Source organism: Ceratotherium simum, chromosome 13, assembly GCF_057802395.1.
Source record: "Ceratotherium simum simum isolate JZ-2026a chromosome 13, ASM5780239v1, whole genome shotgun sequence".
Classification (NCBI taxonomy): Eukaryota; Metazoa; Chordata; class Mammalia; order Perissodactyla; family Rhinocerotidae; genus Ceratotherium; species Ceratotherium simum.
Genome location: NC_141912.1, coordinates 7,941,950 through 7,967,719, shown reverse-complemented (window position 1 = coordinate 7,967,719; position 25,770 = coordinate 7,941,950). Strand labels below are relative to the sequence as shown.

The following is a 25,770-nucleotide window of genomic DNA, read 5'->3' as shown; positions in this document are numbered from 1 at the left end:
TCTCTTTGAAAAGAACAATTACTCCCAATTAACAAATATGTATATTTTTTCTAAAAATTTAGGTCATCTATTTAGAACTTGGAATGAATCTTCAGATAGAAACAATGATGTACGTAGGAATTTGGCTCTAAGCTAGCCCACAAAGACTATCATCCCTCAGAATATTACAGGACTAGTAGTATATGCTGTAAGCTAGTAATCAGCCACTGTATTTGATGATTTTTTTTTTTTTTTTTTTTTTGAGAAATGTATCCAGAGTTTCAACTTGTGGGACATGGAATGTACCCTTCTTGCTGTAGCTCTGAAAGTAGGAACAGGGGAAGCAGAATCTCTTAGTTCCTGAAGGGAGGCTTCTACAGTTTAGGCCAAATCCTTCCAGTCTCACACCAGTCTACTTCCCTTTCTATTGTTACACTTACAGTCTCAAAACAGAAAGTTCTCCATCTCATTTCCAGATGAAGCCTCACAGTTTCTCTCTTATCTGGTGCTGAAGAGATTTTTGAAGTTTTTAATAGGACCTGTTGAGAATAAGAAGTAGACAAGACAAGAGAAGCACCACCACCACCACCAGCGCGCACACCGACACATCTTTATATGTACTTAGGTGACAATGATAGTTCTTTAAACCCGCCACTGGATAAAGGTCTCTCCATTTGCAGATTCAATGAGCTTCCATAACACTTTGACTTTGGTTTTCTAAGTGTGGGATGTTCTGTGAGGTGACTAAGTCGGCCGTGAGGTTGCTGCCTATGGGCTCACACTGGGGCTGGAGTAATGACAAGTGGGGGTGGAGAGCAGCCTCCAAGGGTTTATTTTCATTTCTTTCCTTCTTTCTTGCCCAAACTAGTCCTGCAATCACAGACCTGGGTTACCATGAAGTGAGTTAGGGTGGTGTTGGACATCCCAGGTCCCAGTGGTGTCTACAATCAAAGGAGTAAAACAAAACACCTTCCTTTCTTCTGTATCTGATATGTATATGTGTATCTCTTGTATCGATCTTGGGTTTATTGTCTTAGAATCTCATGTAGGTGTCTTATTAAGGACACAGAGTAAGACCATGCTTGAGCCCTGGAACATGTGAACATCACTACTGTTAATCACCTGAGAAAGTGGTGATTCTTAGGACCAGGTGGATGTGAGACCCTCTCCCTCCTCTTCCCACCCATCCTCCCCTTTCTCAACTGGACTTTCAGAAGTTTAGGCACACTTGATAGCATTCCTAGTGGGTAGGGGTTACGGATAACTTTTGCCACATGGAGGTAATCAGGGAGTCATCTTTGTAAGAGTGCCTGACCCAAAGATGAGTGAGTTATGCTTTATAAACCATATTATCTAGTTATATTTTATTTTTAGCTCTTTCCATTCTGTAACTCCCAAATCCTAAGTGAAACCTTGTTTAAATGTTCCCGCGTGATTGCAGCTGTGTAGAGGTACTTAAGGAAGGAGCTGTCCCTTAGCATCAAATACGTTTGGTGGTGATAGCAGGGAGAGATCTCCAAGGAGAATGTGGGTGTTGTACCTGTGAAGTCTGGGTACCCCTCTCCAGGTGGAGATTTCATCTCCATTGCCCACCTAGGGACACCTAGATTTGATTTTAGTAAAGAAAAGGGCAAGTTCACATTAAGCATTAGAGAAAGGAAAACTCAAGGCTATAGCAACTGAAAAGTAAGAGGCAATATTCATAGTTGCTGTGGCCAACTGACAGCTGAACCAAGTCCAGATGCCCATTTGTGTGCCATCTCATACCAAACAAAATAAAATCTTGATTAAATGTGTTCAGAAGAAAAATGCATGTTTCAAACATTAGTTATCATCAAACTAATTTTATTTTATTTCCATTTTTCAGAAGATGAAAAGATAAAAATTTAGAGATTATGCAAAATCATTAATTTAACATATTGCAAATGTCTTAGAACTGCCACCTAAACGCCCTCCCTAGGCTCCACATTTTACCCTATAGCTACTGCTCCAATTATCTGCTCACCTTTATAGCAAAATGCCTGGAAAGAGCTGTGGATGTTTGCTGCTGTCTCCACTTACCTTACCTTGAGCCCTTTCCAGCCCACCTTTCAATACCACTCCTCCACCAAAACCCCTCTTGTCAAGGTCACCAGCCACCTCCATCATGTTGAATCCAGTGATTGGCCCTGAGTTCGTATTATTCTACCTCAGCAGTTGACACAATTAGAAAGATTCCTTCTGGGCCGGCCCCGTGGCTTAGTGCTTAAGTGTGCGTGCTCCACTACCGGTGGCCGGGGTTCGGATCCCGGGCGCACACCGATGCACCACTTGTCCGGCCATGCTGAGACCACGTCCCACATACAGCAACTAGGATGTGCAACTATGACATACAACTATCTACTGGGGCTTTGGGGAGAAAAAGGGGAAAAAAAAAAAAAGGAGGAGGATTGGCAACAGATGTGAGCTCAGAGCCGGTCTTCCTCAGCAAAAAGAGGAGGATTAGCACGGATGTTAGCTCAGGGCTGATCTTCCTCACAAAAAAAGAGAAAGACTCCTTCCTTCTAGAAACACTTTCTTTTTTTTTTCTTTTTTTTGTGAGGAAGATCAGCCCTGAGCTAACATCCGTGCTAATCCTCCTCTTTTTGCTGAGGAAGACCGGCTCTGAGCTCACATCTGTTGCCAATCCTCCTCCTTTTTTTTCCCCAAAGCCCCAGTAGGTAGTTGTATGTCGTAGTTGCACATCCTTCTAGTTGCTGCATGTGGGACACAGCCTCAGCATGGCCGGACAAGCGGTGCGTCGGTGAACGCCCGGGATCCGAACCTGGGCCGCCAGCAGTGGAGCGCGCGCACTTACCTGCTAAGCCACGGGGCGGCCCTAGAAACACTTTCTTCACATGGCTTCTGATTGCCATATGTTCCTGGTTTGCCTTCTCTCTCTCTGGGTATTCCTCTTCTTTCCAGCCTCTAGTTATTGATATGCCTCACAGTTAGACCTCCAACCTGTTCTCTTCCCTACAGCCAGTCCCATGACTTTAACTGTCAACTCGCCCATCTCCAGCCCTGACTTTTCCCCTCACATATTCAACTGCCTGATTAGCATCTCCACTTAGATATCTAAAAGGTATCTCAAACTTTAATGTCTAAACAACTCTTGATGCCCCTCCCTCCCAAATCTGCTCCTCTAGTCTTCCCCATCTCAGTATAGAGCACCATTATTTATTCAGTTGCTTGGATCAAAATCTAGGCATCCTGCTTGGTTCTTCCCTCACACCCCACGTCCAATCCATCAGTTAGCCGAGTTGGCACTGCCTTCATAATGTATCCCAAATCTAACCACCAATTCTTACCAACTCCACTGCTACAATTCTAGTCTAAGCCAGCATTGTTTTTCACCTCGACTACTGCTTTTTAACCAGTCTCCTTGCTTTCACTCTTGCTCCTCCCCAATCCATTTTCCACACAGCAGCCACGTATCATTTAGAAAGCACGAACCAGATCATGTTATTCACCTACTTACAACCCTCTAATGACATCCTTTCTCATTCAATAACATACAAACTCCTTGCCATGGCCTGTGAGGAGGTCCTGTCTATGTCCCATTTCTTCCCCTATCCCTGTGCACCCTGCTTAGTTTCATCTAGCTGCCCTGGCTTTTTTGCTGATCTTCAAACATATCCTGGCTCATTTCCACCCGGGAACCTCTGCCTGACGTGCTCTTCCCCCAGATCCTACCAAGACTCCCTCCTTCACTTTCTTTAGCTCTCTGTTCGAACGTCCCCTCCTCAGAGAGGCTTCCCTGACCACAGTGGAAAATAGTGCCCTCACATTTGTGTTTAATGTCTCCCTGGCTAGCACATAAGTTCCATGAGGGCAGGAAGCTTGTCTGTCTTAACCATTCTGTATTCTCAGTGCCGGGCTTATGGGACTTACTGATTGAATGGATGGGTAGATATGCTGTAGTTTAGCACTCTTTTCACCTGGATTTCTTCACACCTGATTTTTTTAAAAGTGTAATATGAAAGAACTGAGGTGTTTCTTAATAGCCTAATTCTGCATTTGGTAATGGATTTTCAAAAGCATTTAAAGATAATACATCCTTAAACTTTTGGATGACAATGCTAGGCATAGATATTCCCTAGAAATAGTTTCCTCTTTATTGAAGTGTCATATTAAATAGCAATGCAGCACCTGTTTAAGGGAAAAATAAAACATTTCTACAGCAACTATTGGAAGCTAATGTTGAATCATAATAGAACTATAGTGTTTCTATTAAAAATATTTAGACTCTAACTAGAAAATGTTCAGTACTTCTCACTTCATTAACAAACCATCCAAATAATAACCTCTATTAAGAGGAACCATGACCATTGTATCATAATTGAATCAGACAGAAGTGTCTGAGAACCATGAGGGAAGGGAAAGCTGAGAGGATAAGAGTGTTCACTATTAGTTCAAATCCCATCTCTGCTACTTATTAACTAGGTGACCCTGGGCAAGTTACTTAACTTCTCTGTGCCTCAGTTTCTCATCTGTAAAATAGGGGTAGTAAAAAGTACCAAAACTTAACTCATAATTTTGTTTTGAGGATTAAATGAGTTAACATATATTTAAAACAGCCTGATGTATAAGTGCTATATTTAATTTTGCTTTTATAATAACTTTATTATTATCATCATCATTGATTCTCTATGTCCATTTGGGAATTTACTCTTTGTAATCCGTCCATAAAAAGGTTGATAGATCATGATCATAAGTAGTTTAAGCTTCTTAAAGTGAGGTCCATAGCAGTTCTCCTTGGAGCACTTAGCCAAATTAAACTGCTTTCTATGATCTTAAAATACATATTAAACCCAAAGAAATACTAGTTTTGTAAATCTTTAGATGGCACACCCATACAGCTGGTACCACAAACGACGTCACATTTCAGGAAGATCAGCTCATATATTCCATGGAATCAAAGGTACTTCTCAGGATAAAATGTGTTTTACTTCTTGTTCCCAGGCTGGTCTTTGATTCAGACCCAAATTAGAGAAAAATCTAGCCCTTCAAATAGGTCTCTGCTGCACCCGTTTTGATAGCACTTAATTTACTGAAGTTATTTATTACCACATTTAGTAATTTGGTGAAATTTCTCATTTCTCAAAACAAGTTTTACTGACGCCCTTTCAAAAGAATGTTATTGGTATGTGGGTAGGTTGTCTGGGGCCAGTCTCTTATCTAGAGACCAGATTCAAAAAGTCTGAGTTCAGCGAAGTGACTTAGACTGCATGCTTTTGTTTTGTTTTGTTTAATAAGCATGTATGGGTCTTGCTAAAACACAGAGCTACCCCCATCTAGGAACAATGCAACACACATCATTTCCTGAAATAATGGAATTGGAAGGCAATTATCTACTCACAAAACAGGCTGAAACAACAGTTCCTGAGATTCTTCTCAAATACTTTAACTTCCCAAGGAATCCGGAAAAAATAATTCCATGAGACGGTGTTGTGAATGAAGGTATGACATTTCAGTTTCCTTCGCTGGAATCCAATGACCAGCAGTAATGAATTACTACCCACTCGGCGTTACTGAGAGGGGCTCTGGCTTGGTGAGTTGTCTTTGCTTTGGGAACATGGTACTGCCTTATAGCCTCTTGTGAGTTGATGGCCTGGATGCCTTTTGGTCCACTTTTGGGAACCGTCCCAGAGATTACCTGCAGCTTCTGAAACTATACTTAGTTTATAAAGTTGTTTTCCTTTTACTTCTAAAGAGAATTTGGGACTTCTGTTTCAGACTTTCCAGATAAGAAATGTATACTTTCTAGAAAGAATGAATATCTGTTTCTTCAAAACATGTTTTAAAGTAGTGTGAGATCTTTTTGAACCCTGTGGCTCCTTTATCTTGCGAGTGAGTTGGTAGATATTCATGATAAGAGCTGTCTTCTCTGTGATCTTTAACAATCTAGACTTCATCAAGGTGGCCTAATGATGTTCATGGCAAAAACTAACAATTAAGAAGATTCATATTTAAACATTGTCTTCTGGAATTCTCATCTGAAGGGACACTTATACAATAAATTATTTCATCAGAGACACACACACAGGTTTTCTTCTTCATGTCCTGAGAAAAAAATTGGGCACAGTCATCTGGATGTTGAGCCTATCTGATGCCAATTATAATGCTATTTGGAAGCTTCCAGAAGATTGCCTGTTTCGAATTTTTTCTGAATATTTGACTTTGTATTGACATATTCTCCCTACTAAATAAAAGGTATAATATATTGTGTGTAAGTGAAACAAGAAGTGACATTTAGCAGAATGAAGAGAAACTTGAGACACTGTAACATTACTTAGGGAGCTTGTATAAGCTGTCTCCGGAAGTTTTTCACAGAAAAGCAGACTATTTTCAGTCTGGCTTGTTTGGGTATTCATAAATCTCCTCTCTGTCTGGAAGCGTAGTGTCTTTTCAGTCAGATACATCAGAATCAAGTTGTGGACATTTTCTCTAATGAAATATATAACTTTTAAAAGTGTAGTGTGAAATTTGTTATTTAAAATTATTTGTTTCTGATTGTATCAGAAATTTACCAGTTCTTCGGAAATAATGGAAATTACTAAATTGAGGTTTTCTTCCTTTAAGATGTCTTTCCATGTAGCCTGGCCCTTCCATGGCTGAACAGTGTGGTTGGCAGCCTTCCTCTGGCTCCTAATGGCCACATGTCCATGTTAGAGGATTCCTCGCCACTCGACATTGTCTCCTTTGACTCTCACAGACTCTTTTCAAGCCAAGAGATTCAAATTGAGAAACTATAGATAGAAATGAGCTAATTTGTTTCATTAAAAAAGTAATAGGTAAAATTAAGAACGTCTAGAGAAGAGTCCATGGCAGAAGCAAAAGGCAAAGGTAGGGCTTGAGCCACTAGGCAGCAGTGGAGAGAAAGGACACCATGTGCCGTTCTGGGAGCTGCGGTTAGAGCCGTCTTTCTGGGTGGAAGAGGACCAGGCATAAGGTCTTGGCACTTTGTTCCTTGTGTGGAGCATGCTGGAGCCAGGTTTCAGTGCTCTTAGGCCTAGTTGACGAATTTAGGGAGAATGAACTGTGTCTGGAGCCTTAAATCAGTTGTCTTTGTTGTTTTGGCTCTAGTTTGTATCAGTGGAATCATTTTTGGCTTCTTATCTTGGCTCACTCCCAAGATTGGCTTAACACAATAGTTAGCCAATTCTATAAATTCCAGTTACCTTAATAGTCTTTCTAACTACCTCAGCGGGAAATCACCAGCTATGAATAATCAACACATCTATGAAGCACTTAAATCTTAATGGCTGCCATATATATTTAAGGATGGGTTATCTATTAATGTTTTCTAGTATCAGCATTATTTCCTTGGTAATATAGCAGTTCAGCTAGATATATTATACCTTTCTAAATACCAAGAGTTTGTTATTCAATAACCAGGTACATCACAGGTACTAGGTACCTAAACAAACCAGGTACGTAAAGTAGGAAAGTTAAAAATTAGAGTTTGTTGCTCATTTTCAATTCATTGCTACCCATGCTGGAAAAATTATAGATTATGAATCTGTATTTACCATAATACCTTTTTATAAGCATTTTAAAATATAGAATGAAATTTTTCTTTTTTTTTTTTTCTCTTTTTATGAGGAAGATCAGCCCTGAGCTAACATCCATGCTAATCCTCCTCTTTTTGCTGAGGAAGACCGGCTCTGAGCTAACATCTATTGCTAATCCTCCTCCTTTCCCCCCCTCGCCAAAGCCCCAGTAGACAGTTGTATGTCATAGTTGTATGTCATAGTTGCACACCCTTCTAGTTGCTGTATGTGGGACGCGGCCTCAGCATGGCCGGAGAAGCGGTGCGTCGGTGAGCGCCTGGGATCCGAACCCGGGCCGCCAGTAGCAGAGCGCGCGCACTTAACCACTAAGCCATGAGGCCGGCCGTGAAATTTTTCTAAAGTAAGATCTACCTTAGACCGTATCCAGGGGGCTGCATTGCTAATCCAGTCAACATTTATCTAGTTCTCATGATGTACTTTGCAAAGTACAGGGAATGTAAACAAAGTATAACAATGTGGCTACTGCCTGTAAAAACTTTAGGTGAGGAAGCAAAGGCTAACTTAAATGAAATAGTTGGAAAAAAAATTAAACCTAAATTTTAGATCTCTTGGATTGTACAGGAGGAAGAAATCACTGTAGGCTGAAATAGTTCATGCCATCTCCCATGGAGGCTTCATGGAAGAGGCAGGATGTAAAAGATGAGTGGAATGTAATTGGACAGAAAAGAGGAACATTTATGGAGCCTTTTTTGAAAGCCAAACTCTTTGATGGTAGCTTCATATACAAAATCTCATTAATCCTGCAGAGTAGACACTTATATCCCTGTTGATACACGAGACTATGAAGGATTGGAGAGATTATGTAGTTTACTCAAGCTTACACAACTAGTGAGTTGCTAATAAATAATAGTTAAGATTATTGACTCTGAATTCCAGGCAGTTTTGGATTTGAATCCCGTCTCCTCTACTGACTTGGCTGTGCTTAGTTTCTTTATGCTTCCCTTTTTTTCACCTGTAAACTGGGGGAGATGATAATAGCTACCTCGTAGGTTTATTGTGATGAATAACCTATGTAATGAGACAAGAACTTAGCATAGTTTCTGACGTAGTGTAACCACTCAATAAATGTTTAAAAAATATTTATATAGAGAGAATTTGATTGAGATTCACACCTACATCTTATGTGACTCCAAAGTCTATACACTTTGTATCATATTACCCTGCAGAAGGAGCAGGTAGAAAATTCCAGACAGGAGAATAAGAACAAGCATTTTGTCTGCTAAGGAAAAGTGAAGTCCCCTTCATGCCTGAAGTAGGCCTGGGTTGGTGAAGTAATGAAAAAGTGATTGGACAAATCAGATGGAAGCTAATTATATGAGGCCTTAGAAGCCAGGCAGAGAACTTGAGACCACATGCCATAGGGACCTGGAAAGCCAGCTAGTCCATGGACGGGGGAATGGAATGAGGGAAGTGTTGCTCTAAGCAGTGTATGGGGTGAGGGTGGGGGTGCTGGAAGTCTACTTGGGAAGCTGCCAAGTAAAGCGTGAGGTAATGTGGTTCTGCACTGGGGGAAATAACAGAAAGTCAAAAGAAGGGACACGTGGGAGGATGCTGGTCCTGGTGGCACCACCTCTCACAGTTGACAGCACAACTGCCCTCGCTGCTAGTAGACCCTGCCCCGTTCCTGATGCCACACTGCCTTGCTGTCTCCACTGTAGACCTTCAAGTACCAAAGCTGCAGTCAACTTGAACTAAAAATGATTGTCTTGTTTAAAAGAAAAGTAAATAATGTTTTATTCTAGATAAATCACAAAATAAAATGAATGAGAAAAATATAATATACCAGAGAGTCTCTTAAGATATAATTTAGCAAGACTCACATACTGTTTTAATGCCTACCTATAATTTACTAAGGATTTAGTAAATTGACTACATTTCTCAAAAGACTTGACATTTCTAATTTTGTATCCCCCCTTTTTCCCCATTTTTAAGGTCTTCTCCTGATAACATATATCCAGTTTGAATACAATAATGCCCAGTCTTCTTTCTTATTAATATAGACCTGTGGTTATACCTAATAGGTCTTATAATTATCTACAAAGGTTAATATCTGAAGACAGAAAAAACCAAGTGGCGTGTATTAGCTGAATGGTTCCTGAGCAGATCCTTTGTTTATTAAACTAAAAGCTACCATCTAAAGGTATTGCTAACATATCAAAGGAGCCTGAGTCTGACAAATTATTAATAATTATTGTATGTTCAACCAGAAGCTGGAATTAAAACATATAAGAATTGTAATAGTAATAACTGCATCGTAAGTTAGGGAGGAGTAAATCGTGATGATTAAGAATGTGGAATTGGAATCAGACAGCTGTGGGGCTGAGTCCCGACCTTGCTCCTCACAGCTGAACGAACAGGTTCCTCTACCCTCTCCAACCCTCAGCTTCCTCATTTGGTTGCTACGAGGGCTAAATGGGATCCTATTCATGTAAAACAGGATCTGGCACTTTGAGAATGCTCAGGAAATGTTAGTGAGTACTTAAAGTTGTGTCATACATTAGTAGTTTACAAAAAAATTTGCTCACATATTTGTTTTAGTTGAATCTGTCAGTCCTGTGAAGTAGGCCGGGACAGTATTATTATTCTCATCTGACGTTAAGAACTGAAGTTCACAGAGACATGAAGTAACTTAACTAAAGTTAATTAGTGGCAAATCCAGCACTCAAAATCTGGTGCTCTTTCCTCTAGATTTTTCAGTGGCAAATATCAGAAACAAGACGGTGGCAAGCAGCCCTGACTTCCATGGGTTTAAGAGCAAGTCGCTGATGGCAGTGGTTTGCAAGTGCCAGTCCCAGACAGTGATAATACATGACAGAGTTTTCCGTTGTCATTCAGATTCTCGGGCTAGACGGTGAAATGAGAGAATGGGGGTCAGTGTAGGGGGTTTTAAATAGAGTTAAATTTATTCAACTTAAAGGACTGCCTTTTACTCTAAGGTTATATCTTTTGTACTTTTTGGTGTTAAATTATTCTTCCAAAATGATGACAGAACGTAGTAAGTTATTTTTTGTTAACATCTCTACTTGAGGTAATAGAGCCTTGGCAAAACCTCATTGGGCCACAAATTTTGTTTTAGAAAGTTTTCTAGTCCAAAGTTTGAGAATCACTGCTCTAGTGTGATTTCATTATTTTATGTATGAATGGTTCAAGTTTACAGCATTATTAAGCCATAAAATCAGGCACTTGGATTTTTATACAACTTTAATTTTCTCTCTCTCTTTTTTATTACCAAGGTCACTGATTCTTAGCTTTTTTGGCAGAAGTCACAGACCATTTTTAGAATCTGATGAAAACTATGGATTCCTCTCACCACCTCCACCCCCGAAAAGCACACACACCAACAACTACTGGTACAAACTGAGTAGGTCCGACTGGTGGTACCGAAGCCCCCGGAACCCCTAGGTGCCTCCAGTTGGTTTGTCCATGTAACCCATTTTGTTTGTTTTTTCATCTAGTTTGTTTTGTTCTGTTAGGTATAAGAGCTTACACGGGTCAGATTGGTTTTACAAAAGGCTGGTGGAAGGCTCAGTGTCACGACCCAAAGTTTATTTGGAGGTTGCTATACCTTGTGTGGTTTTTCAAGTAGAACAGTCGTTTGATGGAAGATGGTGAAATATTATTAGAATATACTGTGTTGGCAAGGAAGTGGGATCAAGGACTCGTATAGTTGGTAAGAGTATAAATTGATGTAACCTCTTTGGAGGGCAATCTGAAAATATCTATCAACCTTTTAAATGCACATACTTGTATGTTAAGACATGTATACGAAGATCTTTGTTGGAGCTTGTCATATACGAGCAAAGTGCTGGAAACATGTAAATATCCATCAATATGGAACTGGTTAAATAAATTGTGATATATTCAAACTAGAATACCATGCCACCATAAAAAAGGATGAAGCAGCACTATTTATGATAAAATAGAATGATCTCCAAGATATATTGTTAGGTGGAAATGCATTTTAAAAGGAGGAAACATACATAGGTGGGTTTGGATGGTCCTGGAGTATACACCAGCAGCTGGTAATGATGACTGCCTTGGAGGTAGGGACTAGGGAGACAAGGGTGTGCAGTGAGAGAGAGACTTACCTTTTCTATTTATTGTAGTGCCTAAAGAATTGTAATCAGGTCCTTGTGTTACTTATTCAATTTTTTAAAAAGCTAGTTTAAAAAAAGGAATTAATTTTTAAAATTACTATGCAATGTGAGAAAAAGAGGTTAGAGGGTATTTAGACTAAACTGCACAAATGAAAGGGGATGATGCAAATGAACAGACTTTTCTTTTTCCTCATTCTCTAATGTGAGAACAAGGGGGCACCTGATGGAGTTAAGAACTGGCACATGAATAAATCAAAGGGAAGGGCTTTTCACACAGCATGTGGCCAGTCTAAGGAATTTACCGCCACAGGCAGTCATAGAGTCAAATATTGTGGCTGGATTTTTGGGGGGGACGTCTGGTCGTTTATGTGCAGTCATAACATTTGTAGTTATGCAAGAAAAGATAAGGGTAATCAAATCTGATGGTGCAGGATGTAAGCTGATCACTGCAAAGGAAGGAATTTCTCCCCAACTTCGCTTCTTTTTTGGCTTCTTCCAATGCCTCAGAACAACATTACACAATTAGCTAGGTCCGCTTTGAAGAGTTGACAGCACTTCCTCTGAATCATTAGGTATTATCCACTGCCAAGGGAAGGATTCCAGACCTGCCAGGGCAGCAAAGCTCATAAGTCTTTTTCTGCCCCCAGAGTGATGGCCCCTTCGGTTCAGAGTTAAGCATTTTGGCAGGGCAGCCCTCCCGCTGCTGCTCTGCTCCTGCCATTCCCAGGAAAGAACACGTTCAAAGGGAATAATGGGTTTCAGTTCTTCTCCTGTGGAGCTGGCAATCTTGTATAAACAACAAACCCGAGATTATTGAGGGAGGGACTGAATAGATATTCAGGAAATAATTCATGCTTTTTTCTCTTTCTCTTTTCTTCTTTGGCTTCAGCTAGTAATGAATCCTTCCACCAGGGGGTAGACAGAAGACATAAACTAGCGTTTCCCAATCTCATTTAGCCCAGTACCAGGTTTGACATTGTTATTGGCTTTGTTTATCCACATGATTCAAGAAATACTGCACCCATGTACCTCTGTCTTATGTTTTAAGATCAAGAGTAGAATGTATCAAATTGACTTGGATTTGAGCAAGTAAATGGAGTGTAGAATAGCATACTATGTCAATGTGAGCAAGATAGGTTGCACTTAACAAAATCCACTGCGGAATGACTCCATTCTATCCCTCCCACGTGATCAAGGCAAGGGCGAACCTCTAAGTGCCCAATCACATGAATAAGAGGATCCTATTGTTAAAAGGGATTTCTCCATTTTATAGAATCCAGTAGCAGGCAGACGGGGTATTTAAGTGTATAGGGTGAATGTGCTTCCCTTTTTCAGTGTTTTGCTTTGCAGGGCCTTCTCTGTCAGCCAGCAGCTGGATGACATGGAGACAACACAGTTAGTGATCCCAGGCCGATCTGGTGGCTGGACGCAGGGGCATGGCATCTTCCATGTCCCTACAGATGAGTTTCAAAACAACCGGTCATCCCAACACCCAAAGCCAGGAGAAAGTTTGTTTCCATCATTATTGTTTAGCTCAATTACATGCTAAAAGTTCCAACTGGACTTTTAAAAAAAACTCTCATTAGATTTAATTATAATTCCTTTTTTTGCTACCCAAACCCATTGGCACCATGTGCAATCCCACTTTCAACTTTTTAGGAGACCCATTACATTTCCAGTGTTGTCCAATAGAACGTTCTGTGGTGATGGAAGTGTTCTCTATCTGTGCTGTCCAGTGTGGTAGCCATTAGCCACATGTGACTATTGAGCCCTTAGGATGTGGCTAGTGTGACTGAGGAACTGAATTTTTAATGTGGTTTGATTTTAATTAACCCGTAAACAACAATGCCATCTGATCTTTAACATTCCTATATCCCCAGCCCATTTTGACATTACCATGCCAGCGAATATGCAAGAGTGACATAGCCATTTTCTTCCTTCCTGGGCAGAGCATTGGCTCTCTTTTTTGTCATTAAGATTTAAAAGCAATACTAAGATATCATTTTGTTGTTTTTGCACAGTTTTAGGAAAAGTGATACCGTCTTGTCATTATGCAAAGGCTATAATTGTTACTCAGATCCTGTCATGGGGCCTGCATTTATACCTAATACCTGAATGGCAACCTCAACAAACAACAGTAGTGAGCCCTCTTTTTCTAAATGGAATAACCTTGCATACAAATCTAAAAAATCTAATTTTTGCACAGCCAAGAGCAACATGGGGTACTGGGAAATTCCATCAGTAAGCCAACCAACTTCTTGGCAGCAGGGACCATGTCTTTTATCTGTTTCCTTAGTTCCTGGCATAAATTTTAATAAGTGCTTCTCAAATGAGTGAATTAGTATGTGAATAGACAAATTAATATGGCTCCGAAGTGATGCTAGGAACATAACATCGAAGTCTTTCATTAAAGGACCTAGCACCCTAGCAGGTATCTTTATTAGCAGATATGTTATGGAAACACACAATACAAGTAATAGTGTTTTGTACTTATGGAACAACTAATCTAAAAAACACTGCAAACTCATTGCAAACTCATCTATGACTAGTTTGAGTACTGTACAGAATAAATGGTATTCTACATTTATAAAATCTACGAGCCCAGAAAAAATTTCCATTTTCCACAAAATGTTACTTCTATTTGAATTTATCTTTTATGGTGGCCTTCATCCCTTCCTGGCCCTTCCTTGTCATCTTAACCTGCTTTTTACCACTGCACTGATAGACGTGGCATGGTCAGCTATCTCCCTTCCATTACTCCTGCCCAATTTGACCATTATTATGGTCAGTTTAGAAATTACTTTGTAAACTAAAGCACAGGGTCGTTGTTTTACAGATAACAAAAAAAGAGCCTCACTTTTCTGCTTTAAGATGCTTCCACAGGATAACCTTAACTTTTCCTGGTCCCTTGTCTGCTTTCTTCATTGTTCTCGTCAAAACAATCTATCAGTTTCTTCACCTAATCCGCCCATTCCCGCTTTTGAGCCTTCTTTTTCGAGTTGTACCTAATGATTTGAATGTCCTATCATCTCAAACCTCATTTCCTTCTTAATATCAAAATGTACTTGAAATCCCAACTCATATGTAGAAGTTTTCTCAAACAGCAAAACCAGTGTGTTATGGAAGAAAGAACACAGAGCTCTCAGAAGTGTGATAACTGATTTAAAAATCTACTTCTGCCGCTAGCTAGTTGTGTGATCTTAGATAAATTATCCAACCTGCCTGGATTCACTTACTACCTCTGTAAAATGGGAAAGGAGGAGGCTTGGTGACCCAAATGATCCCTCCACACTCTAAAGACTGTGGGATTAAGTATACCGTTTACTCCCTACCATCCTGTCAAAGCCCATGATAATCACATGCTTTCTGACTATCAAATAATCCTGCAAATATATTCTGTAATGAATTAAAAATAATTATACACTTGATTTATATGAAATGTATTATGTATTTATATGAAATGTATTATGCTTTCAGCATACTACCATGAATGGATGAGTATTTAATATGTGAGGTAATAAAACATTTATGGTGGAGATTAGTTTCTGTTAATGGCAGACTAGTCAATTCAGATCAACCCTCCTCAAAGAAAAAAAATTTTTTTTTTAAATTGATTGAATACATGGAGTGCTATCAAGTTAGTGAATATTTATAGTGCCAAGATCTGGGAAAAGAAAGAATTATAGAGAAGTGAGCATTTGGGCTCACTTTTTTGTTAGGGACCTCTGCCTGTTCCAAAAGTGGTAGCTGAAAGACTGAAAAGATGAGAAAAGTCTTTGACAAACTCATGGGAGTAGGGTACCAAAAAGTGAGTTTGGGGTCTGTCATAGTAGCAGTCTGGTATACCTCAAAAGCTTTCGATTGGAAAGGCTACACCATAGGAGTAAGTGTGGAGAGAAATAGACTATACCTCACAGATACTGCAGTTCATCTGTGAATCACCTCAATCCCTGCGTGGATGACAATAATTAAGATTGCTAGTATCCCTAGATGTCTGTTAAGAGCAAACTTATATTCCTTTTTGGAGGAATATAGCATTATCCAAGGCCTTAAATTCCCTCTAAAATTTTTCATATAAAATAGCTATAACTCAATCAAATATAATCATGCCCTCAGGAGTTAAGACAATGTGATTAGATACCAAGAGAAACAATAAACAATAGAAATGGACTCATGGGGAATCTAGATAATGGTATTATCTTACACAGTTTTTTTTATTACTAAAATAACTGATTAGTATGTTTAAGGAAATAAGGTAGGATTTACAGCAGATTACATACAGCTGAAGCGAGAACTAGTGGAGTGAAAGAAAAACCTTAAGAAAATATACCAAATGAAGCATGGAAAAATAAAAGTTTAGAAAATACAGAAAAGCGCAAAAAGAAAGGGATATAATGAAAAATATAACATATGTGTATTTGGAGTTCCAGAAGGAAAAGAAAGAGAAAAGGAGACAGAGGCAATATTTGAAGAGAGAATGACTGAGAATTTTTCAAAATTGATAAAAGACATAAAGCCATAGATTCAAAAATCACTATAAACCTCAAGCAAGACAAATATAAAGGAAACAAAAGTTATAATAAAACTTTACTGAAAATCAAAGACAGAGAAAAATCTAAAGCAACCAAAAGGAGAGGGAGCAGATTATCCTCAAAGGATCAACAATAAGACTGATGACTAACTTCTTTACAGAAATACTAAAAGACAGAAGAATAGAATCTTAAAGTTTGGAATTCCAACCCCCACAAAAACAACCTTCAAAATGACGAGGAAATAAAGACATTTTCAGATAAACAACAACTGAGAGAATTCATCACAAGCAGACCAGAAATGAAAGAAGCACTAAAGAGTGTTCTTCAGGTAAAAGAAAAATGATTCCAATTGCTTAGAGATGGAGGAAGAAATGAAGAGCAAATAAATGGGGTAAATAAATGAGTAAATCAAAATAAATGTTGTTCTTTATAAAATTATATTAATGCTATATTTGGGGATTTAAAAATATATAGAAAGATTCTTTTAAATCTCAACAATAATTGGGAGGGGTTTAAATGAAATTATTCCAAGGTCTCTTCCACTTAGAAGTAAAAGTGTTAATGATGTTAGTTTTTGATATTTAACAACACATGTAATCTCTGCTACTAAAAAAATACTAAAAGACTGGAAACTTTCAAGTTAACGAGAGAAAATTATTTTAAAATATTGAGTCAATTCTAAAAGAAGGCAAAGAAGGAGAGGGGAAAAAAGGAGGACCTAGAACAGGCAAGACAAGCATAAAGCTGGTAGGAAGATAGTAGATTTTAAAACAATATATATATTAAGAAATATATTAAATATATAGTGACAAAATGCTTTAATTAAAATATAAATATTGATAACTGAATTTATTTAAAATCTTTACACTTTTATGAGAGATACATTAAATTATGAGAACACAGAAAGAATGAAAGCAAATGAATGGAAAAGATATATTGTGGAAAGACTAGCCAAAAGAAAACTGGTAACTAAATTAATATCAAAGAAAGGACACTGAGCAAAAGATATTCCAAGAGATAAAGAAGATACTTCATAATGATAAAATATTTAATTTATCAATAAAGTGTAAGAATTCTAAATGTGCAGCGAATAACATAGCTTCCTCAATTATTGACAGAAGGCATTTAATTGGTAAAACTATAGAAGATTTGAGCAAGACAGTTAACAGGCTTGATCAAATTGGCGTATATAGAACAGGGTACCTACTGTTACACAATATGCAGAATACACATTGTTAAGTACACAAGAATACTTATGAAAAGTGACTATATGCTGGACCATAAAGCAAGTCTCAACAAATTTCAAAATATTCAGATCATACAGATTATGTTCTGACAACTTAGACTTAAGCTAGAAATTAATAACAAAAATATTACTAGAAATAACTCAAATATATCTCTAAATGAGTCCTGGGTCAAAGAAGAAATCACAATGAAAATTAGAAAATATTGTAAACTGAAAGACAAGTAAGTATGACATTGAAACTTTTGGGATGAGACTAAATCCGTACTTAAAGGAAAATTTATACTTTAAAATTTTTAAACTATAAATTTACAAAAAAATTAAATTTACAAAACAATTTAAATTTACAGAAAAATCACATACATTGAGAAAGGAAATGCTAAAAGTCAGTTTCCTAAGCACTACTCTCTAGAAGTTAGAGAAAAACAACCAATTGAACCTAAAGAAAGCAGATGGAATAAATAATTAGAGGAATTAATAAAATAGAAAGCAAATATAGAGAGGACCTACAAAGCCAAAAGTTGATTCTTTGAGAAGACTAATAAAATTGATAAACCCCTGGTGAGATTGATTGAGAAAAAAAATGATGGCCCAAATAACCAATATCAGGAATGTGGAAGAGAACATCACTTCAGATCCTACAGACATCATAAATAGGATATTATGTACAACCGTATGCCAATAAATGAAAATGTAGAGAAATGGACAAATTCCTAGAAAAATACAACTTAAAACTAGCCTAAGAAGAAACAGAAAATCTAAATAGTTCTGTAACTATTAAAGAATTTGAATCCATAATTAAGGATTATCTATAAAGAAAACTCCAGGGTTAAATGCTTTACCAGTGAATTCTTCAAACATTTAAGAAAGGACATAATGGTAGTTATATTGGTTATCTATTGCTGCATAACTTGTTACTCCAAAACTTAGTATGTTAAAACATTTACTATCTCACAGTGTATGTGTGTCAGGAATTCAGATGTGGCTTACCTAATAGCCTCTGGTTCAGGATCTCTCCACAGTCAGGCACTTGGCTGGGGCTGCAGTCTCATTTGAATGTTTGACTGGTGGAGTATTCACTTCCAAGCTCACTCATGTGGTTGTTGACAGGTCTCAGTTCCTCACAAGCTATTTAAGAGAGGGCCTTTGTTCCTCGTTGGCTGTTGGCCAGAGGCCTCACCAGTTCCTTGCCATTTGGGCCTCTCCATAGGGCAGTTCACAACATGGCAGCTGGCTTTCCTCAGAGTGAGTAAGTGAAAGTAAGCACCCAAGACTGAAGCCACGGTCCTTTTGTTAACCTAATCTTGGAAGTGACATCCCATCACCTCTGCTGTACTCTATCCTTAGAAGTGAGTCACTGGGCCGGCCCTGTGACTTAGCGGTTAAGTGCACGCACTCTGCTACTGGCGGCCCGGGTTCGGATCCTGGGCGCGCACCAATGCACCACTTGTCCAGCCATGCTGAGGTGGCGTCCCACATACAGCAACTAGAAGGATGTGCTACTATGACGTACAACTATCTACTGGGGCTTTGGGGAGAAAAAGGGGAAAAGAAAAGGAGGAGGATTGGCAATAGATGTTAGCTCAAGGCTGATCTTCCTCACAAAAAAAAAAGAAGTGAGTCACTAAATTTGGCCCACATAAAGAGGAGAGAATTACACAAGGGCATAAATACCAGGATGACAGGACCTTTGGGGACCATCTTAGAGGCTGCCTACCACGGTAATCTTACATGAATTCTTCCAGAGATTAATGAAAGAGGGCTAACATCCCAATGCGTTTTAGGGACCAGCATAAGTTTGACATCAAATTCTGACAAACAATGTTACTAGAAAGGAAAATTATAGGCAAAGTTATCATGAATATAGATGCAAAAACTAAACAAAATATTAACAGACTGAATGTAGCAATATATAAAGAGAATAATACATCACAACCAAGTTGGGTTTATCTCAGGAATTCAAGGTTGGATTAACATTTGAAAATCAATTAGATAACTGTAACAGGATAGAGATTCCAAGAATAGATACATGTATATATGGGCAATGGATTAATGAACAAGGTATCACAAGGATATCACAGGGATATCACAGAGCAATGGGAAAAGTACAGTCTTTTCAATTATTGGTTCTGCACGAATTGAGTATCCACATGGAAAAGTAAAATTTGGCCCCTACCTCCATACCAGGCAAAAAATTAATCCCAGGTGGACTGCAGATTTAAATGTGAAAGGTAAAATTATAAAGCTTCTAGAAGATAATATAGGAGAGTATCTTCATGAGCTTGGAAGGATTTGTTACACAGGACACTAAAGCTTTAACCATCAATGACAAGACTGATATTTTGGTCTTCTTTAAAATTTGGAACTGTGTTATCAAATAATAACATTGAAAGTGAAAAGACAAGCCACAGAGTAGAACATATTCATAACATCTATAACAAAGAATGTATAGCCAAATAAATGAATAAGAAAAAGTCAGAGAGCCCAATAGAAAAGATGGGCAATAAACTTGAACAGTCAGCTCATAAAAGAGAATATCCAAATGGCCAGCAAGCGTGTGAAAAGGTGCTCAATCACGTTGGTCATGGGGAAATGCAGATCAAACCACAATGCAATACTATTACACATACACCAGAGTGGCTGTAATTTAAAAGATTGACAATTTCAAGTGTTGCTCAAGGCCTGAAGAAATGGAAACTTATATAGTGCAGGTGGAAGTATAAACTGGCATATTTTGGAAAAAGTTTGACGTTATCTACTAAAGCTGAACATGGGTCTGCCCAAAGACCTAGCAATTCTGTTCCCAACAGAAGTGTGTGCCCATGCTTGCCATAAGACACATACAAGACTATCTATAAGAACATGCTTTGCAAGAGCCCCAAATTGGAAAGAACTCAAATATCCACCAGCAGCAGAATGGATTAATAAATTGTGGTATGTTCACACAGTGGAATACTATGCAGCCCCCCAAAATGAACTAACTCAGCTACATACAATAGTAGTGATGAATCTCACAAACATAATGTTGCATGAAAGAAGCTATATATACTATATGGTTCCATTTATATAGTGTTCAAAACAGTAAAACTAATATCTAGTGGTGACAGAAGTCAAAATAGTGGTTACCGGGCCGGCCCCGTGGCTTAGCGGTTAAGTGCATGCGCTCCGCTGCTGGCGGCCCAGGTTCAGATCCTGGGCGCGCACCGATGCACCGCTTCTCTGGCCATGCTGAGGCGGCGTCCCACATACAGAAACTAGAAGGATGTGCAGCTATGACATACAACTATCTACTGGGACTTTGGGGAAAAAAAAAAATAGTGGTTACCTTTGGGAAGGTGGGAGAGTAGTGATTAGGAGGGGGCTCAAGGTGGGTCTTCAGGGGTGCTGGTCATTTCCTAATTCTTGACTTAGGTGATGGTTACACAGGAATGTTCTCTCTGGATGATTCGTTGAGTTGTACACTTTTTTTTAAAGATGAAAACCTAGGATTATGTTTATTTAAACGAGGATTTATCATTTACTGAACTCTGGGCTAAATGCTAGAATTGGAAAGGGGAATCAGAGACAGTATCTGGCTTCCAGGATTTCAGAGTCTGGCTGTGGACAATGACCTAGAGACAAATTGCTGTGGCATAAGAATGTGCTAAGTGTCATCAAGGATCAATATACAGAATAAGATTAGGACCAGTCTTGCCTCATAAGATCAGGATTGGTTCCCCTTAAGGAGTCGACATGGGAATTGGGTCTTAAAGTGTGATCATTTCAACGAATGAATACGACGGCTAGGGATGTTCTAGGTAGAAAGTGCACGAACATGAGCAAAGCTTGAAAGTGCAGGCACGTTCACTCAGCCACTAAAAAGATAATGAGAATAACCAATACTTATTAAATTTTGCATTAGTGCTGAAGACTGATAATAAGACTGCCGGGATAATGGTCTCCTGCCAGCAGGCATGAGTAAAATTAGAATTGAGGGAGAAGTTTTGTTAATCTTAAACTCCATGCCTGGACCTTAGCTTCTTTAGAGTGGATTTATTTTATATATTTGGTGGTAGCCAAGCACTAATAGAAGTAAATGTTGAGGGGCCGGGCCTGGTGGCGCAAGCAGTTAAGCGCATGCGCTCCGCTGCAGCAGCCCGTGGTACGCCAGTTCGGATCCCGGGCGCGCACCAACACACTGCTTGTCAAGCCATGCTGTGGCGGCGTCCCATATAAGGTGGAGGAAGATGGGCATGGATGTTAGCCCAGGGCCAGTCTTCCTCAGCAAAAAGAGGAGGATTGACAGATGTTAGCTCAGGGCTGATCTTCCTCACAAAAAAACAAAAACAAAAAACCAAACAAACAAAAAAAGAAGTAAATGTTGAAATTAAAAATTGTGCATATCTTTGGGGAGAAATGTGAGTGCTTCTGTGCTCCTTTTCACACTCTGCTCCCCAGATGCTGATAATGCCTCCTGAAGTACAGCAAGAAACACGTCTACTCTGTGGTTTTATGGTTTTCTGTCTGTTCACACTGCTCACCCCACCACTACCATCCCCACTTGCAAGTCAGCATGTACCCTAGATAATTCTTCAAGTGGGCGAGCAACTCTTCACTGACATTTCGAAGAAGCACCAAGGTCCTATTTTGTGTGTGCCCCTGCTGTGCATTTAACACAGGACCCTGTAGTCATCTATTGATGAGTCTGTCTCTCATATCCGTGTTGTCCCCTTTGTCTAGCACAGGGGCTGGCACCCTTTGGGTGCTGAGCAAATGTTTGTTGAAACCACATTAAATGAAAGCCCAGGTTGTAAGTGGCCCTAACAGGGCAGCTGTGGAGTCAGAGAACTTATCTTTCCCCCCATTAGGGTGTGGACTGATAAGGGGACCATTTATCATCCAAATGAAGATACTTTTGAGCATGAAAAAATGTGTTATTCATACATATGCTAGGGTAAACCCAGGGGATTTTCTGGAGGAAACTGAGAGATAGGGTCACGCTCTTATGACTGTCACCACAAGATTATTACAAGATATTCGATCACCCTAAGAAGTCTCATCTCTCCTGGGATCCCAGGCCAGGGTGACCTTGGACAGGATGGGACACACAGCACCACTCTTGTCCTTTCCAGATCTCTGAGAGGAAGGTGGTCCTGGGACCAGAGCAGGCTTCCTCCCCCTGCATTTCCTCCAGAATCCCAGTTGTGACACTCCACATTTTCAAGGTTGAGCTCTCATCTCATGTGGGCCCTCTGGGTTCTGCTAAATCACCGAGGCCGGGTATTTGGCCCACGTGTGACCCATGCAGATGCTGAGAGGTACTTGGTTCCTGTGGCCAGTGTTTTGTTTCTAGCATTGTGCTTTGTCTGCAGGGGACGCATGATGTGCGAGGTACCGTGTGCTCTTACTGTGCCCTGTGCTCCTGCTTCAGAGACAGAACCTGCCCCAGAGCAAGGTTTCTGTACTGCTCCTCCCTCTACTGTAGGAGAAAGTTCACCATTGTTATCTCGCCGCAGGCACTTCCGAGGCCACGGGATGGTTTCCCTGATGGCATGGGGGTAAGTTCAGGAGACAGTGAATGTCTCCGTAGACTGGGGACTTCCTAGAATATGGAGTCTGACAAAAGGGGAGATGAATGACAAAGATATAAATTTGCAATTAAAGAAAACAGTACCCCCAGCACCAAAAAATACTTTCCATGCTATGTAAGTAATACAGAAACATTACAGCCGATTAACATTTGATAAACTATTAACTTCCCCATTTCTTTGATAGGAAGGCTGTGAAGTGAGATAAAGCAGGGGCACTCTGTGGAGGACAAACATCTCGGCATCCAATAAACCTCTAATTGTTTCTTTTTTTGTTTTCAAGACTGGTTGCTATTTCCTCCGTGACTCTTGTTTATTAATGCGTTGACTCATCTAGAGTCGAGCGCCGTGTTTCCACACCAGAGAGATGGACTTGCACATCTGCCAAGTGGAGTCGGAGCGAGAGATAACAGCCAGCGACAACAATAGTCTTCCTCAGTCCGTCGGCCAAAAAAACTTTTGGCAGAGTGGCTGAGAATAACTTATCATCAGTGCCCTGGAAGCTCTGAAGTTCTGGAAGCACAGAGTGGTTGTTTGCCAGACAGAGATAACAGGCAGGATGCGACAGCGAGCCAGACGCGTTCTGGAAGTCAGGGCTACACCTGGCAGACGCTGCAAAGGAAAAAGGGATGAAGCAGCCAATTAGCACATGGTTTCCTGGTTGCCCAGTCCTTGCTGTCAACACAAGCCAGTGTTCTTAAGTTAGCCAAGAGGTTTGAGTTTATTCCTGGGTCGTGTCGAGAATACTTAATGGTTTATGGTGCAGGGAAGAATTTCCATAGGTGTGATTTTTTTAAAAAAAATTAGTGCCAGCAACTTATCTTGAAGAGAGAATCTTTTCATTTTCAGGTGCTCGTGTTAAAAAGCACATGATTGTGTGATGAGGTGAGGGTTTGATTGTCTTATAAATCATCCTCTCAATAGTTGACGCATGCTTCATTCTCAAAGGATGGCTTTGATAACCTAGATAGGCAGGTGAAGATATCTCAGAGATTGGACCTGCTCATTCTGAGCTGCCTAAAGAGCATCTGAAACTCGTATTAACTGTTCTGCTCACCAAACTTGCCTTTAGATGTAGGGAGGGTACACATTGCTCTGCAGGCTTCTTCAACTCGAGTCATTAGATGCACCAGCTGGCATCACCCTTGATAGTTTCCATTGTCAATTTGTGATGAAAATTTTCTTCATTGTCTCGTTGAAGTTTTTAGAGTAATAACTAAAACAGCAATAAAGGAATGATTGTTTTAGTCATAAGTTCAATACTATCCTATAAATCACAAACTACACAAGTCCTGTCCCACATGTTAGTGCTAATAACCATTATTGATTTGAGAGCAAGGAATCTGAGTTCTATTTCATCAGTTTTCAAAGTCACAGAGCTTGTTCTTCAACAATGACTCAAAGGAAATGTCCTAGCCTGCTAAGTTATTGGAATTTGATACAGAATTTATATTTACATAGTGATTTAAGATTCCAACATGGAAGCTTTCATGTCAATGCTAAGTAACTTAATTACACTGTGTGTGAATACAATATACTCTTTCTCCTCACCTAACACTTGTTTCCACGATGACAGTTACGATAAACTAATCAGCATCATCTCCAGAAGTGTTGATCAGGCAGCCATCATGTGTTAGGTCACCTAAAAAAGTCCCTCCGGATTTTATCGCACTCCTTTTTCTTAATATGTGGGTAGGTTTGTTTTTATATGTTGGTCATTTAAATCCCCTGAAGAGGGGGCTCTTATCAGAGTGAGAGTCTCACCTCAGTGAAAGCCATGTTTACTGGCTATCACACACCGTATTTTCAGTAAGGTTTTGGCAGGTGGAGGTGAGGCTCAGCTGTAGATTACTCAGGCTCAGGTAAGGACCACACACTGTGGTCGAAGCATTTTTGTCATTAGTGTCTTGGTCTAATTAAGATTGTGATTAGCCATCTGATCTCAATAGTAGCCAGTTTCTTACACTGGGCAGTTCACTAGTTTAATATAGAGAACTCAAAGAAATTTCAAGGTCAGAAAGCCACAAAAATGACTTACTTGTTATGAGGGGATTTTAATGCACAGAGCCCTACAAATAGAATTCTGAACATTGTGGATTTGCCTCCCTTGGGCATCTGGAGGGCAGGTGGGAAATGGTATAGCGATCCAGAAGCCCAAGGGTTGTCTCCTGAGTCATCTTCTCCATAGAGAAGAACAGGACCTCGTGGAGGAATAACGCCTGCTTGCTCCACGGAAGGCCTGCAGCTTATATGTGTACAGGAGACAGAGCTGATTTCTGTCAGTATAGAATGTATTAATGTGTGATTAGTGGAGTTATTTCTCAAAATTCGGTTAAGATGGAAAATTAAGTAGTTTTTGATTTTCAGAATGCTTATTATGGAATGAAATAGGCCCTTGTTTTATCTCAGCCGCTTTACCCCCAATCTAGATGTTTTATTATAAACTGTTATACATTTAGACAGTAATATTTTATTTTATTTTTTTAAAGATTTTATTTATTTATTTTTTCCCCCCAAAGCCACAGTAGATAGTTGTATGCCATAGCTGCACATCCTTCTAGTTGCTGTATGTGGGACGCGGCCTCAACATGGCCGGAGAAGCGGTACGTTGGTGCGCACCCAGGATCCGAACCCAGGCCGCCCCCAGTGGAGCGCGCGCACTCAACCACTAAGCCACGGGGCCAGCCCAGACAGTAATATTTTAGAACAGAAAATTGATTAAGGAAAAAGTGATTATATTGAACACATTTAGGACAA

General features: G+C 39.6%; 1 protein-coding gene across 3 annotated transcripts in view; it reads left to right on the top strand.

Annotated features, from left to right (window-relative positions):
- The window catches only part of BLOC1S5 (biogenesis of lysosomal organelles complex 1 subunit 5), an 89,963-nt gene extending 64,786 nt beyond the window's left edge, over window positions 1-25,177 (top strand). The window contains exons 4-5 of one of the 3 annotated variants that reach the window (XM_087437971.1): window positions 22,798-22,983; window positions 23,297-25,177. In XM_087437971.1, the coding sequence (XP_087294097.1) occupies window positions 22,798-22,983; window positions 23,297-23,333 (223 nt within the window). In that variant the 3' untranslated portion in view covers window positions 23,334-25,177. Of the gene's footprint in view, window positions 1-22,797; window positions 23,035-23,296 lie in introns of those variants that run through there. The other 2 variants (XM_087437969.1, XM_087437968.1) reach the window with 2 other exon arrangements.
- The last annotated feature ends 593 nt before the right edge of the window (window positions 25,178-25,770 follow it).